At 41.8% G+C, this 18,947-nt stretch overlaps 10 protein-coding genes across 10 annotated transcripts; 5 read left to right on the plus strand and 5 right to left on the minus strand.

Moving 5' to 3' along the window:
- Positions 1 to 71: 71 nt before the first annotated feature.
- Positions 72 to 905, plus strand: V1514DRAFT_332129 (mitochondrial 54S ribosomal protein bL32m). The gene has a single exon (XM_066927800.1). The coding sequence runs from the start codon at positions 113 to 115 to the stop codon at positions 710 to 712; it is 600 nt and encodes a 199-aa protein (XP_066782948.1). The 5' UTR covers positions 72 to 112; the 3' UTR covers positions 713 to 905.
- Positions 853 to 2,684, minus strand: V1514DRAFT_88952 (Carboxylesterase). The gene has a single exon (XM_066930173.1). The coding sequence runs from the start codon at positions 2,524 to 2,526 to the stop codon at positions 931 to 933; it is 1,596 nt and encodes a 531-aa protein (XP_066782949.1). The 5' UTR covers positions 2,527 to 2,684; the 3' UTR covers positions 853 to 930.
- A 700-nt stretch (positions 2,685 to 3,384) lies between these two features.
- V1514DRAFT_332132 (WD40-repeat-containing domain protein) lies at positions 3,385 to 4,719 on the plus strand. The gene is made up of 6 exons (XM_066927801.1): positions 3,385 to 3,458; positions 3,514 to 3,550; positions 3,616 to 3,873; positions 3,938 to 4,098; positions 4,153 to 4,246; positions 4,327 to 4,719. Exons 1-6 carry the CDS (start codon positions 3,456 to 3,458, stop codon positions 4,701 to 4,703), a joined length of 930 nt encoding a protein of 309 aa, XP_066782950.1. The 5' UTR covers positions 3,385 to 3,455; the 3' UTR covers positions 4,704 to 4,719.
- V1514DRAFT_294775 (uncharacterized protein) lies at positions 4,701 to 7,665 on the minus strand. The gene is made up of 3 exons (XM_066925401.1): positions 6,764 to 7,665; positions 5,708 to 6,717; positions 4,701 to 5,636 (listed from the first exon to the last, which is right to left on the minus strand). Exons 1-3 carry the CDS (start codon positions 7,603 to 7,605, stop codon positions 4,765 to 4,767), a joined length of 2,724 nt encoding a protein of 907 aa, XP_066782951.1. The 5' UTR covers positions 7,606 to 7,665; the 3' UTR covers positions 4,701 to 4,764.
- Positions 7,666 to 8,099: 434 nt separating this feature from the next.
- V1514DRAFT_294777 (uncharacterized protein) lies at positions 8,100 to 11,837 on the plus strand. The gene is made up of 3 exons (XM_066925402.1): positions 8,100 to 10,025; positions 10,084 to 10,223; positions 10,279 to 11,837. The coding sequence occupies exons 1-3, from the start codon at positions 8,360 to 8,362 to the stop codon at positions 11,590 to 11,592; spliced, it is 3,120 nt and encodes a 1,039-aa protein (XP_066782952.1). The 5' UTR covers positions 8,100 to 8,359; the 3' UTR covers positions 11,593 to 11,837.
- Positions 11,838 to 12,144: 307 nt separating this feature from the next.
- On the plus strand, positions 12,145 to 13,861 carry V1514DRAFT_88959 (DNA polymerase subunit Cdc27). The gene is made up of 3 exons (XM_066930174.1): positions 12,145 to 12,201; positions 12,266 to 12,415; positions 12,486 to 13,861. Exons 2-3 carry the CDS (start codon positions 12,350 to 12,352, stop codon positions 13,815 to 13,817), a joined length of 1,398 nt encoding a protein of 465 aa, XP_066782953.1. The 5' UTR covers positions 12,145 to 12,201; positions 12,266 to 12,349; the 3' UTR covers positions 13,818 to 13,861.
- Positions 13,862 to 13,905: 44 nt separating this feature from the next.
- On the minus strand, positions 13,906 to 15,520 carry V1514DRAFT_281667 (uncharacterized protein; the record flags this gene model as incomplete). Its single annotated transcript, XM_066925077.1, has 2 exons — positions 13,906 to 15,323; positions 15,379 to 15,520. 2 exons carry the CDS (start codon positions 15,518 to 15,520, stop codon positions 13,906 to 13,908), a joined length of 1,560 nt encoding a protein of 519 aa, XP_066782954.1.
- Positions 15,521 to 15,831: 311 nt separating this feature from the next.
- On the minus strand, positions 15,832 to 16,416 carry V1514DRAFT_347808 (uncharacterized protein; the record flags this gene model as incomplete). Its single annotated transcript, XM_066929309.1, has 1 exon — positions 15,832 to 16,416. One exon carries the CDS (start codon positions 16,414 to 16,416, stop codon positions 15,832 to 15,834), a length of 585 nt encoding a protein of 194 aa, XP_066782955.1.
- Positions 16,417 to 17,027: 611 nt separating this feature from the next.
- On the plus strand, positions 17,028 to 18,314 carry V1514DRAFT_307828 (uncharacterized protein). Its single transcript, XM_066925707.1, has 4 exons — positions 17,028 to 17,194; positions 17,263 to 17,424; positions 17,483 to 17,719; positions 17,778 to 18,314. Exons 1-4 carry the CDS (start codon positions 17,086 to 17,088, stop codon positions 18,185 to 18,187), a joined length of 918 nt encoding a protein of 305 aa, XP_066782956.1. The 5' UTR covers positions 17,028 to 17,085; the 3' UTR covers positions 18,188 to 18,314.
- On the minus strand, positions 18,213 to 18,898 carry V1514DRAFT_307832 (uncharacterized protein). Its single transcript, XM_066925708.1, has 4 exons — positions 18,740 to 18,898; positions 18,571 to 18,675; positions 18,432 to 18,510; positions 18,213 to 18,375 (listed from the first exon to the last, which is right to left on the minus strand). The coding sequence occupies exons 1-4, from the start codon at positions 18,764 to 18,766 to the stop codon at positions 18,323 to 18,325; spliced, it is 264 nt and encodes an 87-aa protein (XP_066782957.1). The 5' UTR covers positions 18,767 to 18,898; the 3' UTR covers positions 18,213 to 18,322.
- Between the last annotated feature and the right edge of the window lie 49 nt (positions 18,899 to 18,947).

The raw sequence follows: 18,947 nt of genomic DNA on the forward strand, positions 1-18,947 counted from the left end.
TTGTTACCCGGCCGGCCTTCAACTCTCAATTTTTAATCGACCCAAAACCCGAAATTCTCGAACCAGGTTAGGTCGGGACATTGCATATCCTTTTGCAAAGAACAAAAACAAAATGGCGGCTCGAAGTGCATCTCTTGGCAAATTGTGGAGCTTGTTTCCTCGGTTAGCATTGGATATTCCAGCAGTCTTGTTACCGAGGCCGGTCAACCTCTCCCCGCGCTCGACAGTCCGCATTCCACTTCCAGCATTGCCAAACTTCTCTCTCGAATTGCCATTTCCTTCGCAACCAATTACTCCGAGAATAACCATACGGCTACCATCACCATCAGAAATTTGGCGCGGAATTGTGCTTGCAGTTCCGAAAAAGAAAGTGTCACTGCGACGAAGACGCATACGACAAAACTCACCTTCGCGGCAAATTAAGCCGGTCGAAAACCTCCAAGAATGCCCGGGATGCGGTCGTGTTAAGCGGTCTCATACCGTGTGCAGTCCCTGTCATGACGAAATAAAACAACTTTGGCGTGCCGAGAACGGTACTTTAGACAAGGAAGAACCGTCAATCCCGGATTCGATCGATCCCGAATTTTTGAAATTGGGCAATCGAAAATATTCAGAAATTGCGACTCCAAAAGTTCATTTGCATCAGCTTAATAAAAAGGAAAATAGTAAGCGCAGACAGCCAATGTTTGATTACAAGGAATTGAGAAAGTAATCGCCAGCAACAAAAAAAAGAAAAGCGTTGACAATCCAATGCATGGCTTCCTTTTTTGTATATAAGATATATATATGTATATGTATATAGCAGTCAATTGAATTTATTTACGGGTATATAAGAAAAAATCATTGCAATTAGGGTTTATTAACCCACGTCAAACAATCTTGTTACACTCAAAATCTAATTGTACATATCAAAAACAAACTTTGGTTCTTTCATCTAGAATACAGCTCATAATCAAACTTGATTATGCCTCCTAATAGCCATCCGCATTTCTCGGAGTATAATTTCTTTGCTATTTTGCCTTGCCCAAGTCGCAAGGCATTCAATCTGTTTACGTTTTCCACCACGGGCCAGTTAATATAATGACCTGTATTCGGATTGCCTGACTTAATAAAAGCCCCCCATCGGGCCTGTACTTCATCAGACAGCCTAACCTGATCCGAAGACACGGCAGAAGTATTAAACGTGCCAAACAATGGATATATATCAGCCTGATGGCACACATACGAACCTTGACACAGGCTGAGCGTGCCAATCTCGGGATAATTTATACCGGCTTCAAATTCGTAAAGATAAACGTTCTTGCCTGATGTTTTCACATATTTTAAAACATTTTTTTGAACCGCGCAAGTCCAAAGAAACAGAGTAGAAAAAAATCCCAGTTCACGCCTTGCAGCATCGCTTTCAAACAAGTTCGGAACGAATTGTAATGACGCTAAGATTATTGCCGCACGTGCGGTCCCAACAATCTGTTGCAAGGCAAACGGATAAAGAAAAAAGTTCAATGGATCGGCAGAAATTTCTTCAATCATTGAATTTGCTTCATCTTTTGTGGTACCGATTAACGCCGGAACTTGCACCGGAAGAGTTCCTTGCTCAATGTATTGCCCAAAATCCTTTTTTATTAACGTGCCATCGATAACAGGAGCAATCGGAGTACCTAATGACAATGCCGAGTTAAGACTGTGACCGCCAGCAATGATTTGCGCTTGAACAGCAAGTATTGAGTCTGTACCAAGACCGCGCGCACATGCAAACGTGGTGCATCCAGTAGCACTGGCAAAAACTGTAGATATGGTTCCGACCGACGTGGTTCTGGTGTTAAATCCAAAGTCCATAGGATCTGATTGAATAATAACATTGCGATAAAGGCCTATCGAGTTGATGGTCGACAAAAGAGCACGAATCATGCCACCGCCAGAACTCTGGCCTCCAACGCTAACCCGACCTGAGTCTCCTCCAAACGTGGCAATATTTTGCTTGACCCATTTTAAGGCCAAAATTACGTCCTTGATGGCAAAGTTCGTGTTATTCCCATCATCCAGAAAACCTAGCAATCCCAATCGGTAGTTTATCGTGACGACAATGATTTTTTCCTGCTTGGCCAAGTTGGCACCATATATGACTGGATCAGAAGAGCCTCCATAATAGAACGACCCTCCGTGGATCCAAACCAAAACCGGGAAAGTGTTTTGGCTTGAGATTTGCGGCCGAAAGACGTTTAAAAACAAGCAGTCTTCGGATTGCGGCACGTCGACATTTTGGATGCAAAACGGGGGAAGAGTCGATGCTGGATATGTGGTATTGCCATCAGGGAAAAACGCAACTGGATCTGCAAACCGAAGCGACCCCAACGGAGGTTGTGCATACCGAACACTTAAAAACCGAATGCCGTCGGAGTCTTCCACGCCAGCATACTGTCCGGTTGTAGTTGACACCGTGCAGGAGCCACTGCAACACTCGAGTGCGGACGTGAATGGTAATAAAAGCACCAACAAAATTATATGAACCTGACAAACAAAAAACATGTTTCAGACGTCTGACAAAACAACAAGATTTTTTTGGACTTTTCAAAAATCCAGGCGGGGCATATAGACTTTAAATAGAATATATTCCCCTTTCAATTCCAAGATAAAACAATGATATCAGACGGGTAATGCAGCAAATACCTCAACAACGTGGCAAAGTCAAATTTGGGGAGCATGCAGGGAGTGAAACCATCACCATAAGATGTGGTAGATTTGTCTCCATATTCATTTCGTTCGTTAATTGTCGCATCTTTGTCCCGAAAAGCAAAAAGCCAAACGTTGACGTATTGCTTTTTTTTGCAAGTTATAAACCGCATGCGATCAGATTTACACACTCTCAGTGGCCGCTTCTATTGTGGGAACGTTCATAATGATATAATGGAATTAAAATTGAGTGCGCGGAGGTATCGTGAGAATCCAAATTTGACTGCCATGTTTCCTATTTGGGCCTTCAATGAGCCACCACTCTGCTTCATTCCTTTGTTCCGACACCAGTTCCTGTCAATGGAACATGCCGTTCATTCCAATTATGATACGCTAAAAATGCAACAGATTTATCGTCCGGCGGCACTTGCTGATAGTTTCTCTAGTTGCAAGGCTCATTCCGTGTAGAGAGAGTACCGGTTGCGTTGATACCATTTGAATCGAAACCATAGGTCAAACATGATTTCCGGCTCGCACGTTAATATCAAACAAAAATACTTGCCGTGATTCAAACCCCGTCATCTCAGTATTGATATTTGTTTGTATATATATACTCGCTTGGTGAAGACAACTTGCCGTTGCTTGTGGCATGACAAATAAACGTAATCAAGGACCAAAGATTATATCGCGATGACTAGTTATTTAAAGTTACACATTGTATTAAATGTTTCTGCTGGCTCCACGATTCAATCTCGACAGTGCTTTGTAGTATTTTATAGAAAGAAATGGTAAATCAAGTTGAGCTCATAATCAAGCGTGTTTTTATTAAAATTTTTGTTTTAGAGCAAGCAATATTTTGCTACTAGCATCATTTCTGACGGTACGTGACCTGATGCTTAAACCAAGACAAGTTCTACTGTTGTACTAAGCTTTACGTGATTTTAGCCCACCAGTCAGATATCTTTGGCTTGGATACGACACCTGATTTTGCTGTTAGCATTACTGGTGATTCTGTCATTAAGAAATGGGACGCAATCGCTCAAGATCATGGCCTTGTTGGCACCATTCAAACCGAGCATAACATCGGCATTCATCACGTGTCGGCAAATAACGAAAACAGATTGATTGCAGCATCTGGGTTTGATGGGCAGATATCGATTTGGAATGTTGATTCTAGCCAGCGTGTGGGCTTAATATCAGACGGTAGGATTTTGGCTGAAGAAAACGTGGAATAACTTGCCTCGTGCTAACATTTCGGTCGTGATAGATAAAAGAGCTTATTGGGCCATCAAGTTCTCTGCAGATGGCGAATATCTTGCTGCAACAACACTCGATGGCCAAATACACGTTTGGACTACTGCAGATAACAAGTTTGAAAAAGTGGGAGTTTTAGAGACCAAAGGAACGCCCGGCTTGTCAATTGACTATGTAAGGAAAGGTTTAAACTATTAATGCCGAATCGGTTCTAATGCGATGTAACAGAGTATTGATGGAAAATTTATCGCATCAGGTCATGAAAATGGCGGGTTGTACATATACAGTACCGAGACTGCTCGACTTTTACATTCATTGTCAGGTACGTATAAAATCTCTTAGTCTTCTTGTCCATTATTAATCATGCTTAATTTTTATTTTTTTTTATTTATATATATAAAGGGCACGTCAAGTCCGTCCGCGCGGTTTCTTTTTCGCCGTTATCAAAATTTTTAGCAGCTGGTGGTGATTCAAATATTATAACCATATTCGATGTCAAATCTGGCGAGCAAGTGTTCAATTTGGTTGGCCATTCACGGTGGATCATGTCACTGGACTGGAATATTACCGGTGAGTATATTCTTAGTGGATCTTTTGACAAGACGTTAAGAGTATGGCTGGTTGAACAAAGCGAATGCGTGGCGATTCAAAATGAATCCGAGAGGCCAATATTTACTGCTACATGGACAAAGTCATCCGGTGGTACTAGACCGCAAGGCTTTGTTAGCGCCGGGCCAGACCGTAGTATTAGATGGTATCGCGAAGCTGCTAGTAGCTAAAAAGAAACATAGTGCATTGTATATATTAAATATTATTATACAACAAAAAAACGTCCGGTTTTCAAAGAGACAAGTTCTTAAATACTCTCACCAAACCGTGAGACTTCTTCTGGAACGTTACCCAAGACGGGATGTAATGGTACAATTCATCCAAGGACGGCAGTCGTCCAGGCCTTGCACTGGTCTCAGGCGAACCTGGTATCCATCCATCCCACTGACTTCCGGCCGTAATCCCATCAACACCAAACGCAACACCATTCGGACTAGAAATCCGCAACACGAATGGTGAAAAGCAATCAGAATTTACGAGACTGCAACGAGACCAAAGTTCAAATGAATGAAACTTGCCTAAAATTTTGGCATTGTCCACTTTGGCAATGGTCTGCGAAGAAAGAACTTCGTACTCTAACGGGCCAGTTTCGTTAAGCAAAGACTTGGGCAAGGTAACGTATGCTCCACGAGTATTGTGACCAGAAATGGTAATCACATACGACGAAGGTGATTCTTGAATAACCGATGCCTTGGTCCATTCATGAGGTTGACCTGGACCGATAAATAACCCCGGTGATGGACCAGGATACGTACATTCATTTAACACGCCTAGCTCACCGAATGGTTCACAATCAACTTGTCCCGACTTGCCTGACGGTAATCCACGAATCACTTGTTCAACATACGGTGGTATTCCCAAAACTTTTGTTTCGTCAACATAACCGGGCGCGGTAACATTAATTGTATGCTCATAAAATAGCTTTAACTTAGTTTTTTCATTAAATGCCGGTGCCGTGAACGTATAACTTAGCAAAAGTATGGTTCCAAAAATCCAGAGCACCACAACAGATGTCGACAAAATGCCACTTCGAATAAATTTTGGAATAAATGGACTTAAATGCACAATAGCCAACGAAAATATAACCGCAATGGATGCATAAGCTAAATGATTGTTAGATGATTTTTTTTTTCTTTTTCGCAATTATTTTAAACAGCGGTAACGAATTACTTACGAAGAATATGAGGACTGCCGTCAGCTACTCCATAACGAAGAGACTCGACAGAGTTAAATCCAATCTGCAAAAGAAGAAGAACCGGAATGGGTACGAGAAGAAAATATTGGACAAGATTTAAAATCTCTTCATTAACGGTATTATCCAATTTTGTGCCAGGTAAGGCATATGATGACAAGTCAGCCAAAAGTGGTGCATCTTCAGCTGCACTATCTTCGACTTCCTCATCTACCTGTTGCTCTTGATCTTGCCTTTCTGCCGCTTGGGTTTCATTTACAGCGCTGCTGAGCTCAATAGTTTCAGAAACGCTTGCCACATTCTCACTATTCAACAAATTCAAGAGTCCAATCCCGGTTGCTGCGGTTACGGCCGTGAACTCAATAACAACAATGTAGCTGCCTCCCAACTTCAATTTCAATTGGGAAACAACCCCTGCGATGGATAAAATCCAAAACGTGATCCATAACTCAAGTATTTGGTAGATTGATGAGTTGCTTGGCCACAACTTTTCTAATCCAGCATAAACCGAAAACGAAGTCAATAAGAGAACTGAGCCAATCGCAAAAACCGGAACATCTGATGCATAAATTGAATCCCTGTTAATCTTTGAAATAATATTAATTAATGCAAGGTTGGTCAACGCCAAGGTAACAAGCAAGATTGGTAGTTTTAACAAAGACACAAGTCTGAGTTTAAACCTCTTTTCACTCTTCGCAAGCTCATAAACCAAGTAACCAATTAAGACCGGATTGAGAATGACAAAAGTCAATGATATTTTGGTCAGGGTTTCTAGTTTCAGGACAAACACGTAAGCTCCCAAAATGTCAAAAAACACGCCGACTCCAGTGTTATCCTCCGCAACATCATCAGTCTCGATCGACGACAGCTTTGTGACAATGTTGACAGCATTATCAAGCATGTACTTTACAGCATTCGGACTGGTACTCTTAATGCTGTCCTGAGGCGTGTGATAACGAGACCTGGGTTTGTAATAAGCCATATCTAATCCCCTGTAATTGTAAGCACATGCTCCAAAAAATCGAGTTAACGACGTACTTTAAACCAAAAACATCATATACACTATAATCAGTATCGCTCTTAATTACTCTCTGGGCAAACATGTCCTGCATTATTACGTTTCCGGATGTGCTAGGAGCGCCGGACAAGGCCTTCAATGCACCATAGCTCGAGGCTCTAAACATGGCAGTCTTATATCCAGCACCAGCACCTTCAAGATTTAAAAAATATTCAACTTTCTTAGCCAGGTAATGGTGAGTAAACTGGCTTGCACCCAGTAGCATATATTCCTCGCCTGAATTGAAATTGAACACCACCGTACGACTTGGCCTGTGTAACAAAAAGTGTTCAAAAAGCGCTAGCAGGGTTACGATGGCAACTCCATCATCGCTTGTGCCGAATGAGGTGGACACACTGTCGTAGTGACCAGAGACCAACACTCCGGCTTTGTCAGGTAACGTTCCCTCCACGACTGCGTAGATGTTTTCGCCTTCAAAATAAGCCTGTTGGCCGCCGTGGTCCTTTGTGAAAACGTGGCCCTCATTATGCTCAATTACTTGTGCGAACTGACCATGCGACACGGAGGCCGAAATGTTTCGAAGACGGTGGACGAGATATTGTCGGACACGTTCATGCTCTACTGAATTGTAACTATGAGGCCGAGTGCTAATTTCCTGCAAATCACTCCAGGCGGTATCTACAGTTTCCTGGGAGACATTGATCGATCCGCGATACGACGTCAGCGAATCATTCTCGTTCCTGTACGCAGCGAAGATCACGAACGCGGTCGTGATGAGAATGACAAGCGACGAGATTACTTGCCAACGACGAGCCACTACTGGACTCCCAGCGGAATGATCGTGAGCGTACTTAAAAGCCATACCAAATGTGCACAAATGAGCCTGCTGCCGATTCCAACCGTGCAGCAAGAAACCGGCTGTTGCTGACTTATATATATCCATCCCCCCCGTCAGGCCAGGCCGCCCGCCGCAGAGCGCGCATAATAATCACGCTTGTGACGAGATGGCTTGGTCCGTGTGCTGCATTACTCTCTCTTTAGGCACAGTCATTGCACTGTAATTTTTAAATTTACGTACATACGCCCATCAAGTTCGCAGTTGAATTCGCGAGCCTTGCGGGCGAGATTGAAAGTCCATGGCCGTTGTTTCTAGATTAAATATGGATTTCGAGGTGGTTGTTGCTCCGAGAAATTAATTATAGGGTTCATACTTGGCTTATTTGTTTACCAGCACTAAGCCATATGTAGTTTAGCCGAATTTAGACGTAACAAGGTTTCGGGTTTTCCGGAAAGCCGTTAGCCGCTTAATAAGCTTTCAGCTCGGTGGACAAATTAGTTCTGGCATTGACGCTCCCGCCGCACAAGCAGGTGAGGTGGTTCACTGCATTTTTTTTATCTTTATCCCTTTGCTCTTTTTGTCGAGCAACCAGAAATTAGATTGGATTTGCAAATCCCATGGTTATATCCTGCCAATTTACTACACACGTTTGTCTTTCTCAGCGTTAGGTTATTCAATATTTTTTTTGGTCAGCAACTAATTGGGCAGACAATTTCGTGTGCTTTCATATGCGCAAGTCTGACCGGTTTTCTGTCCTTCTCGCGTTCGCAGTGTCGGCATGTCTGCTCTGACTCTTGACCGCCGCAAGGCGAGCTCGGCGTCCGACACCGGGCTGACGAGCGATGGCGAGGTGGGGTCTTCCGATTATCCTTCAGACTCGTCTCGGCCGTCATCCAGGCGCCAATCTAGAGGCCGCTCGCTGCGTTCGGCCTACAGCAGCGATCTTGAGAACACTCGCTCGATATCTGCGGATTCGTCAATTTTTTCTATCAGGTCTTTGTCAAGAAATAGTTCAACCACATCGTTTTTTTCCAGATTTAGGCGGTTTTCTGCTTCCACGTCTGGCAGTACTGAGGGCCCATCATCACCCACAGATGCTCATGACGACTTGGCCCTCACCTTGAACTTCAAGTCGAGGACCTTTAATCGGCGGCGCGCGCGCACTTTGGAAACCATTCCTCAGAATGCCACTGCCGACCACCGGCGGCCGACGTTAGTATCTGAGTCAGCTTCTTCGTTACCTCCGGCTAGACCAAGATCAATCATGACACCTGGCTTGGAAAATAATGGCGGCGGTTCAGAAAATGCCAGTCCAGCTGCCGGTCATTTGTTTCAAAGAAGAAATGTGCAAGACTTGTCACGTTCGAGAGTCACGTTTGAAGAACCGGAGCATCCCCTGCATGAGTCCATGTCTTCTTTGGGAGTACGTTCTCGACCGTCGTCCATAATATCTGAAGAAACGTTGCCACAAGTTTCAACTTCAGGTGACATTATTGCTGGATACCAAGCTGCCAGGCGACCGCGTTCTTTAATGTCGTCTCTTAGTGAAAATGAGTTTCACCTTCGCGAAGAACGGGTTTCTGCATCTGCGCCTATCTCACCTCGGTCGATTGATATACCACAACCCGCATTTGCTATTGCGCCCATTAGTCGTTCGGTCTCTCCTACTCCATCTTCATCTTCATCCTCATCCAATAACAAACCTCTGTCAAAACTTCGAAAACGTGTACAGTCTGCATTTTTCTTTTCAACAACATCTTCGCATAAAAATCACCACGCATCATCAAGTAGCAGCTCAATTGCTGGGGACGTGCCAGCATCTCCCCCGTTTCTTTCTACTTACCATTCAGGCACATCATCACCAATTACTCGGTCATTATCAAACCATTCAGAATCAAGCACTGCTAGAATCGCATCTCCGTTTGCCAAGGGCCGGCAACGAAGTCAGACACTTTCATCGTTAGAAGAGAGCCGCGCCCGAAAAGAGTTCACGACAGCATCTAGTTTGACTAATATTCTAGCACTGAAATTTCGCAGTGGCAGTGAACCAAATTTTTTGTCCATGAAATCGAATCTGATTCGTAACATGCCCCGCCAGACTGCAAGCCCGGAAGAGCATCAGCTTCCGCTTGCCTTGATTGAGGCTCATTTGCCAAGTCCTGAAGACAATGAAAGTCCAGATGAGTATCTGAAACGCATTGAAAAGAGTTTTAGTCAAAGCCAAATTCCGGCGATGCTTGCTAGGTCCGGCGATGATTTTTATCAATCGGTTATGCGCATATTCTGTTCCAGGTTTGAATTTACTGATGAGCCTATTGATATGTCTTTGCGCAAGTTTCTTCTAAATGCGGAACTTCCGAAAGAAACCCAGCAAATCGACAGAGTGCTGGATGCATTTTCAAAGCGATATCATCATTGCAATCTGGACTTGTTTGAATCGAGTGGTAATATTCTAAACTAACTTAAGAAAATTTTTTGAATTTATTGCTAACTTTAATGCAGAGCAAGCTTTTTTCATTACTTTTTCGATGGTAATGCTACATACAGATGTTTTTAATAAAAGCAACAAGCACAAAATGCAGAAATCTGATTACGTTCGAAACACAACGTGGAGTCCCTCAATATCAAAAGTGATCTTGGAGGTAAATAATCAATACTAGGTTTATGAATCCTAGTCCATTTCTAACATTCACTTAGTATTTTTATGACAATGTCATCTACACTCCATTCATCTTGTCTGAAGCAGACCAGGAGCCGATAAGTAATGACAAGTCTCAATTACTACTAAAGCACCGAAAGAGCTTGGGATTTGCAAGGTCCGCAAAAGAACCCGCAGATCCATATGCATTATTGATGGATGGTCAGATTTACGAATTGAGGCCGGTTTATCCTGATATTTTGATAAGGGAGGATCCGTATTCTTACGCGGGAACGGCTCCACAATTTGATGTCAAAGTTTTGCAGGTTGAGTTTTTGGCCGGCCCACTTGTTAAGGTTGTGCCGGCACGAACCCGCCAATCTACGATAATGTCATTCGATATCGGGCCTATCCATACTCCGCTATCTTATTCTCTCAAAATTGCCAAAGTTGGTATTCTGACGTCACTGGAACGAAAAAAGAAGCGGAGCTCTAATAAATCCAGCTGGCGAACCTGGGGAGTTATACTAACATTGTCGAACGCATATTTTTTCAAAGATGTTAGCTGGATTCGTGGACTAATGGAGCAATTACATTCAGCGTCATCTGGTGACTGTGTTTTTCTTCCTCCGCTATATGGATTTCATGCAGATGAAGTTATGACAACAGATAACATGATTGGGTTGTTGGATCATAGCTATACGCGCAGGCCAAACGCATTTGTCATCACTGCGAAAGATGGTGCTCAGGATTGGTTTATTGCTGAATCCGAAAGTGAAATGAACGATTGGATAGCAAAGGTAAACTACGCGGCCGCACTTTCTACTACTGGCGTTAACCTCCGCGGGCATATTGATGAATATAAGAACATATTTCAGCCATTTGTCATTGCTGAATCTGATGAAAAACAAATTAGTCTTAATCCTTTGGTTGTGGAAGACGGCATATTGTCGGATTCGAATAATGACTTGCTGAGCTCTGCCGAGAAGATTTGGTTTGATCATGCGTTAAAAGTTTCAGAGAAGAGATGTTTTGTTATGGAAGAGAAAGTGAAAAGTCTTGAAGAAGAATTGTTTTCCCAGACAAAGGGTTTAGAAAATGATTATCGAACGGCGAAGCACATCAGCGTGCTTACACCGATTGGTCCAAAAACTCGAGAATCTCTTATTTTAGCTGCTGGCATGACATCTGCCAAGATTGATTGGCTTCGGATCGAAGTAATGAGGACCCGGTGTTATAGAGAAATTCTTGTTAAGGAAATTGATAGCGAGAAGGAATTATCTACATTTTTGAAGAAAAAAATCGCCGCTGCGATTCCACACTCAGCTGTGCGGGTAACAGATCCTGAGAAACGGGAAAATATTGTTGTTTAAAACTGATGAGATCATGATAAATATTAAACTATTTATTTCATTCGTCAGAATTTTTTTTTTTTAATTCGTATGGGGGTTTGATATTTTATTGGTTCATGTTTTTTGTTTATGAGATTAGGGTATTTTTTTATGATTTCATGGGAAGGTTTTTGTTATATATTTATATATGTTCGATTGTACATTTTTGTGAGTTCCGGAATAGTTAAAGGCTTCATAGTTTCATTTTAAAAAAACGTTTACAGGCGTCATAGTAGTAAAGTCCGCGTAAATTATCAGTCCCGATCAAACAGCAAGGATATCGGATAATATTAGCACATTATACTGATTAGACACCTAGCGAATTTGTGCGGTGTCTCAACCGCTTTAGGTAATGATGCACAGGAGGCCCGACAGCCGACGAGAAAGTCCGGTCTTCGCTAAATTTAGAAGTTTCGTGAACAACCAGGTTGGGTCTCAGCATCATGCATAACGACGCAGCCCTGGCGAAGATCCGTGCAATAGCGTTGCAGCTTCACATTTCGAGAACGCATCCATCGGCTTCAAGTCGAGCGAGGTTGCGAGAAAAAATGTGTATTCACAATTTCATAAACCTGCCAAACACAAACAATAGTATGACCTCAGTGTTACATAAATTTTGTACTATGTAGTTACCTAATACTTGTTTATCCATTAGTTACCCTGACAATCCGCGCTTCTTCTTTGTTGCAGAGCGCGTTAATTCGCGACGCGTTCTGGTTCTTGATTTGCACAAGTAACGATGGCAGATTTGCTAGGTCGATCTAAAGATTTTTTGGCGACTCGAATTGTTTATGACAAGGAGCCTGTAAGTTGTTTATGAAATTGTTTGAGGTTTTTTTTTTTGATTGTTGTCTTGCTGATCTTGAGTGCAATAGATTACATATTCCCTTCTGTCTAGAGAGCTAAAGATTCACAACACCGCCTCGAAGAAATGTCTGTTTGCTTTCCACGATGCTGCTAAAGATTTATACCCTGGTCGTGTTCACGCTACATATATCATTGTTGGAATAAAATCACCGGACTCACAAGATGATATTATCATGAGTGATGTTCCAAGCAGCAGCCCAGTGCATACGCAACCCGATAGTAATGCCGAAGAAGTTCAAGAAAATATTCACACCACAACAATTGAATTAGTACAGGAAGAAGATCTCGAACAAGTTAAATTACAATTTAAATCAATAAGTTCATTGCATGTTTATTCATTGGAGCCAGGCAGGTTGCCGGATGACTTTGCCAGTCTTGCCGACTGCGGCCGAAAAGTGCGAGATTTCGATATGGCCCATACGCCAGAAATAGTTAGCAATACGTATGGGGTAATATTGAATCTTGAAGCAAAGCCAAGGCAAGGCGTCGCGTCTCCATTATTAATTTCTCAACCTGTTAAGGACCCATCATCTACTGGAATTTCAAAACCTGAAAGTGTAAAATCAAGTCCAGCACTAGATTCTCAGAAACCAGCAAGTAAATCTGGTAGTTTTTTCAATAGCAAGTCTTACAAAAAGCCAGGACCCAAAAAATCAGATATTAACTCGACAGAATCAACACAAGAAACCTTGAAACGTGAACTTGACGAGCCTATCAAGGCCGAGCCAAGTAAACCGGGCATTATCAAATCTGATAAGCCAAAGTTACAGTCTAATGCCGAGATTAAACATGACGAAACCGTCAAGCCTGTTATTATTTCAGAAGAACTTAAAAATATGTTTTCGGATGGTGATGACGATAATGACAATAAAGATGATGATAATTCAGAGAATGAAGAGATAGCAAATGATTCTGGAAATGAGGCTGAATCAATAATTAAGAAATCTGATTCAAGGATTGAAGGAATCATTCCAGTAGATGAAGAAGCGGAAACTGGCCAAAATGATGATTCAACCAATGATGGCGACGTTCAAATGGAACTTGCTACGTCAATCGAACCACCGGAACCGCCGTCACCGAATGGGCCGAAAAAGAAACTTGTCACTAAAGAACGCAAAGTGCAGTACATGTCAGATGGGTTTCTAGCTACCCGGTATGAAAAATATCATGAATGGGTAATTGATGATAGTCCTGAGGTTGAACAAATCAAGCCCAAGGTCTCAACACCAAGATCAGGGCCGGCAAAAGCTGAACCAGACATTAAAAAACCAACTACGAAGAAAAAAGGTTCAACCGGCACACAACAACAGTCACTAATGAATTTCTTCACCAAAAAATGATCACAATTTGTATCATTATGTCATAATAATCCATGTTTAATCCAATATAACAAGAAAATAAAACAAAAAAATATAAAATAATGTCATTTTACAAACCATATGCAGGCTCGTGGTCTTCAAATACCAGGTAAGGCTTCCGAACGGCCAAATCTAGGACCGTCTTGCCAAACTCTGAGTTACACCATGCAAACCATGAACGCGTGTAATCTCCAGCATGCCTTACATTCACGCTCTCATGCATCAGACCCAACCCGGCAGTGGTCCGCTTCAATGTCTTCAATGCTGCCAAAATCTCAACATCATCATCAGACGTTCGAATCAATGTCAACAAAGACATTGGCCAAGCGTGACGAACTCCGATATGAGGACCACCAATGCCAGCAAAATCAGAGCCTTTAAGAAAATATGGATTTCCTTCTTTTTGCAAAAGCATTCTTCGAGTATTTTGATAAACTTCGTTCTCCCTATCAACAAATCCTAAGATTGGTAGCGATAGTAACGATGGAAGATTTGCGTCGTCCATGTTAACAATTCCACCATATCCATCAACCTCGTAGGCAAATACTTTGCCATAATGTTTGTGTACATAAACGCCATGCTCCCATACAGCTTTTTCGATAACTTCCCCTCTGTTATACAAATCATCAGCAACGTCAAATAACTTAGCGGCTGCGAACAGCTTCTTGCTTCTCTTTAATTGCACTGCAATAAATGCATTTGCGGGAATGAAAAATTGAAAAATGGTAGCGTCATCAGATGGACGGAATGCTGAGCGTATCAACGAAGTGTTGCCATTAGTCGGGTGGCCAGCTCCTCCCAAAGCTAACGTTTCCGTGCCACTGTTTGTTTGACGTTGGAATGTATATCTTGACCTTCTATCACTACCATCTTTGTCATACGTTGTGAGTGATTGCTCGTTTAAGACTTGTATTAAGTTTTTGATTGCTTGTAAAAAATATTGATCCTTATTGACAAAAGTTGCGTCGCCAGTGTGTTCAAAATACAAATTTGCTAAATTTAAAAATGAGGCAAGCGAATCAAGTTCGTACTTGCATTCAAACACAAGTGCTGGGTCATAAGTGGGATTAACCACATCACTCTGCTCGTTTGATGAAGGTTTTAGCCTTGAATGCCTTGGTGGTTGGAACGCATTACAATAAGGTGACGCGGCTAAAAATTCAGCCTGAGTGTGAATTGCACCAAGAAAAAGCTGTTTTAATGCATTGTCGGTATTTATGAAAGGCGAATATACAGACAACTGATTTGTAGAGTCTCTGATCCATTCTGCATTAATATCTCCGGTGACAATAAATGATTCTGGAGACCTGCCAGGTAAATGCCAACGAATAGTTGTATCAAGCGTGTTTGGGAAGCAATTTTCAAACAAACGAGCAATATCTTGATCTGCTAATTTCTTGTTGAAATCATCGATGACCCTTTCGACTTCTTGTGAATAAAATGTTCGGCAACCGGTAACTGGGCGTTGATAAGGCAACCGCAGCGGACCTATAGACATAACGTTAGCGCAACACTTTTAAAACCCCCGTTAAGAGCAAATTACCATTTGAAAGTGGAGGATGTCGTCTAGTAGAATATGATCTGTAATCAGGACATGATGCATCCCTCAATGCCCATTGCTCCTGCACGGCATCAGTCCGAAAAAAGAAAAACCCGGCTAAAATCAAGATTGTGACCGCAACCATGATCAAAACCGGAGTTGGAACGTCAACCGATGTGGAATATTTACGCCGCCGATGTGATGATTGCGCTTCGCCGCCGTCGCCGTCGTATTGATCTTGACCTTGCTCAACTTTTTCAAAATAAGAAGGCACACTGTATGCAGAAGAAGAAGCGACAATTGGAATCCGTGACGAAGATGCGGGCGAACGTGAGCGGTGATACATCAGGTGCACCTTCAGTTCAATTCGATCTTCATCAGAATCTGTTGTCGTCGATTACCACTTCACTTGGCCGATTATTTAATTGTACAAGGTGCAAACTGGGTACAGGCCCCTCATCGATACATTTCCTGCATCAACCGCTTACGTTCTTGCTCGTCCCGGCGTCTTTCGTCTTCAATTTCTTGTTTGCGACGTTTTTTGTAATTTTTCTTTTTAATATTTGCATCTTCTGACTTTTGCGGATTCGGTTTGGTTGTTTTGGCACCAACACCGACATTTTCGAGTCGCATTTCCGGCATTATAGGCAATCGTCGGCCTTCTCTGCCGGGCACTCCTAAGCCGTGTCGCTGTAATGGCTGCCAGCCATATTTGACAAGGTACCTATGTCCAGAATTGGATTCTTCTACGGGCAAAGGCATGATTGTGGAATCAACGTGTGGAAGTGAAAGCTGAGAGGAAATTGAGCCTGATGTTGGATCCTGTGATTTGGAACCTTCCTTGCCCTCACTGGAGCTCAGTCCAACAATGGAAGCATAGAATGACGATACTGACTTCCCGGGATCTCCTTTTGAACTGTTCTCGGCCTTTATACTCTCGGCCGGGCCAGATGCTGGCACAAACTTGACATGCCGGTGACGGTAACGAGTATGGCCAGCTATTCTGGCCGTCTCTGTTGCTGCCTGATCATGAGCATTCATCTAAATTCATGCACGCTACACTCCATGAAATATAATTGCAAAATCTGGTATATCTTTGTGAGATAATACTGACAACCGTTCGAATTCTTGAAACGCAAATATAATGAGCAGGCGATGCTGAAGACAAAAATATATTAAGTAATATAACGTAATAAAGAGCAACATGGCTTAGTCATTTACCTTTGTTGGCCTAACTATCATGTGTTAGCTCACGCTTCTCATTCAAATTGTGCAAGTTTAGTCCAGATTGTAATTTAGTTTTTTAAATCTAGCCAAATATGTGTTTTCATTGAGTTGATTTGACTTGCTATCTGCAAACCTCGCAAAACATGATAAACGATTGGAGTTTTTTAAATTCATTATTCAGGGCTACGACTCAAGGCAAGAACTTGTCTTTTTCTTTGTGTTTGCGTAATTATCAGATAAAATAAATTAACACTGGTTAAGGCAATATCGTATAAGACGATAAACAAAGTATCTAAAGGTTTGTGTGGTTATCTACGTGTTCCGTGTAAATTATTTGCTGCTATTTGCTACGTAATTAAACAGTTATTTAAACTTTAAAATTGCCTTGCTCATCGCGCGAAGAAAAATGGCTCGTGAATTTTGATCTACCTATTATATAACCTCCAAAAATAAGCCAGCCATTAGTGGGTTTTGGCAATTAAGATGTCGGCAAACGTTGAAGTGGCTTCATTGGCAGCTTCCAAGAAAAAGCTTCGTGAGAAAATTGCCGAGAAACTAAGACATGTGGAGGACATTAGTATCAGGGCACAATGTGAGTTACCATCGCTTATAATATACCGAAAATTCTAAATAAATTAAAAAAAAATAAAACTGTTGTAGCTGCTTTAACTACGAACACATTGCTCAAACTGCCAGAATACAGAAATGCAAAGAAAATTGGCATATACATGCATATGGTCATTCCGACCTCAGTTCCTCGCAAGAAAGGTACAAATGTCGAAGTCCGAACTGACACAATGATCAAATATGCTTTTGTAGATGGTAAATAAGCAAAAAGAGTTACCAGGGTGTGTTTCATTTTATTAATTAGTATTGCTAGGAAAGCAAGTGTTTCTGCCTCGAATCGTGCCGTCGGCAAAATTGGATCCTCAGTTACAAGAGCTGTTTAAATCCACACAAAATCAACTACATTCTGAAGAAGCTGCACAGTTTTTCCCATTTTTATTTTTAAAAATGACTTACATGCCTGATTTTAGATCTGTTCAAAATCTTGTTGTCATGAACAAGGCGTCTCATACTTACAAGATCAGGGAGCCGCCGGAAGACGGGGTTGACGGTGAGTAATATTGAGCACCTAAAAAAAAAACTTGTTTTATATTGATTATGTATATTAGCTTTTGATGAATCGGGTCTTGACTTGATTATTGTTCCCGGTTTAGGCTTCAACAAGCACGGTCATCGTGTCGGACGCGGTAAAGGCTTCTACGATAATTATATCAGGCTTCATAACACCTGGAGCGAATTGTCAGGAAGGCCTAAGCCACTTTTAGTCGGGATCGCATTAAAAGATCAAATTGTTGAACCGACGGACGTGATTCCTCGTGAAGAGCATGACCAAATTTTGGATATTGTTCTTTCCGGTAGAGATGTCTATCGAGTCAAAGGCGGAAAGGCCGAAGTTCCAGCCGAGTTGCTAATCAGCGAAACCCAGAAACGTGAGCTAGTACGGGATCCCAAAGATTTCGATATTGAAGATATACTGGATGAAGAAGCTGAAAAGTCGGTGGGGTCCAGTACTTTGTAAAAAAAATACGGAAATAAAAAAGAAAAAAATAAGAAAATATCGTTGCATTTGCTAAACCTATCTTACAAAGAACCCCATTCGCACCACGCTCAATTTTTTCATGATGTAATAATAAATATAACAAATATGGTTCTATCATTCTAAACTCGAGATTAGCGTAATGTTGTCACCCTTTAACAGTATTCGGCCTGTATTGAGTCATTAGCAAATTTGTATAGATCATTAAATAACTAAGGCGGCATACCAAGAGATCTCCTAGAATTGTTCTTTTCGCTAACTTCAACAGCATCTTCGACAACAATGTTCATGAACTCGTCGAATCCCTTAAACCGCATTGATTAGTACAATCAGGCTTCAACAATTAACCAAAATAAGAACCATACTTTAATTTTCCCCTCTAGTCGCGACTCAACCTGCTCGTACAACCAGATCTGAACCAAAGATTGTTGTTGCAAGAGCTTAAAAATAAAGTTGATAGGCGGGATCATCTAACAATCAATTAGCATGTTTCTAAGGGAAGCCAGCCAGTTCGTAGCCAGTGCTTGCACATACAACCCGTTGCTGCCTTCTTCCCGACATGATTTAAATTTTTCTAATTTTTGTATATCTTTAATGTAAAAATAGATGTCAAAAGATGTATAATATGTGACCAATAAAGAAATATAAATGTCGTTTGTTCCTGTCGTGGTAACAATAATGGGAATAGTGAAGTATTCAGTAATTTAACGATGTATTTTCGCTAGTGCCCAAAAAAAAACCC

This window comes from Lipomyces japonicus (genome assembly GCF_038497905.1).
Source record: "Lipomyces japonicus strain CBS 7319 unplaced genomic scaffold V1514scaffold_23, whole genome shotgun sequence".
In the NCBI taxonomy this organism is placed as follows: domain Eukaryota; kingdom Fungi; phylum Ascomycota; class Lipomycetes; order Lipomycetales; family Lipomycetaceae; genus Lipomyces; species Lipomyces japonicus.

Excerpts from the sequence above, each read along its gene's own strand:
- V1514DRAFT_332129 (XM_066927800.1), top strand. The coding sequence starts at position 113 with ATGGCGGCTCGAAGTGCATCTCTTGGCAAATTGTGGAGCTTGTTTCCT.
- V1514DRAFT_88952 (XM_066930173.1), bottom strand. The coding sequence starts at position 2,526 with ATGTTTTTTGTTTGTCAGGTTCATATAATTTTGTTGGTGCTTTTATTA.
- V1514DRAFT_332132 (XM_066927801.1), top strand. Across the intron at positions 3,551-3,615 it reads TACTAGCATCATTTCTGACG|CCCACCAGTCAGATATCTTT; the intron begins GTACGTGACCTG and ends ACGTGATTTTAG. Across the intron at positions 4,099-4,152 it reads CCGGCTTGTCAATTGACTAT|AGTATTGATGGAAAATTTAT; the intron begins GTAAGGAAAGGT and ends GCGATGTAACAG.
- V1514DRAFT_294775 (XM_066925401.1), bottom strand. The coding sequence starts at position 7,605 with ATGGCTTTTAAGTACGCTCACGATCATTCCGCTGGGAGTCCAGTAGTG. Across the intron at positions 6,718-6,763 it reads TATGATGTTTTTGGTTTAAA|GGGATTAGATATGGCTTATT; the intron begins GTACGTCGTTAA and ends TTACAATTACAG. Across the intron at positions 5,637-5,707 it reads CGGCAGTCCTCATATTCTTC|CTTATGCATCCATTGCGGTT; the intron begins GTAAGTAATTCG and ends ACAATCATTTAG.
- V1514DRAFT_294777 (XM_066925402.1), top strand. The coding sequence starts at position 8,360 with ATGTCTGCTCTGACTCTTGACCGCCGCAAGGCGAGCTCGGCGTCCGAC. Across the intron at positions 10,026-10,083 it reads GGACTTGTTTGAATCGAGTG|AGCAAGCTTTTTTCATTACT; the intron begins GTAATATTCTAA and ends ACTTTAATGCAG. Across the intron at positions 10,224-10,278 it reads TATCAAAAGTGATCTTGGAG|TATTTTTATGACAATGTCAT; the intron begins GTAAATAATCAA and ends ACATTCACTTAG.
- V1514DRAFT_88959 (XM_066930174.1), top strand. The coding sequence starts at position 12,350 with ATGGCAGATTTGCTAGGTCGATCTAAAGATTTTTTGGCGACTCGAATT. Across the intron at positions 12,416-12,485 it reads TTGTTTATGACAAGGAGCCT|ATTACATATTCCCTTCTGTC; the intron begins GTAAGTTGTTTA and ends TGAGTGCAATAG.
- V1514DRAFT_307828 (XM_066925707.1), top strand. The coding sequence starts at position 17,086 with ATGTCGGCAAACGTTGAAGTGGCTTCATTGGCAGCTTCCAAGAAAAAG. Across the intron at positions 17,195-17,262 it reads CATTAGTATCAGGGCACAAT|CTGCTTTAACTACGAACACA; the intron begins GTGAGTTACCAT and ends AAACTGTTGTAG. Across the intron at positions 17,425-17,482 it reads CAAATATGCTTTTGTAGATG|GAAAGCAAGTGTTTCTGCCT; the intron begins GTAAATAAGCAA and ends TAGTATTGCTAG.
- V1514DRAFT_307832 (XM_066925708.1), bottom strand. The coding sequence starts at position 18,766 with ATGTCGGGAAGAAGGCAGCAACGGGTT. Across the intron at positions 18,676-18,739 it reads GAAGAAGGCAGCAACGGGTT|ATGATCCCGCCTATCAACTT; the intron begins GTATGTGCAAGC and ends ATTGATTGTTAG. Across the intron at positions 18,376-18,431 it reads CAATTCTAGGAGATCTCTTG|GCCGAATACTGTTAAAGGGT; the intron begins GTATGCCGCCTT and ends GACTCAATACAG.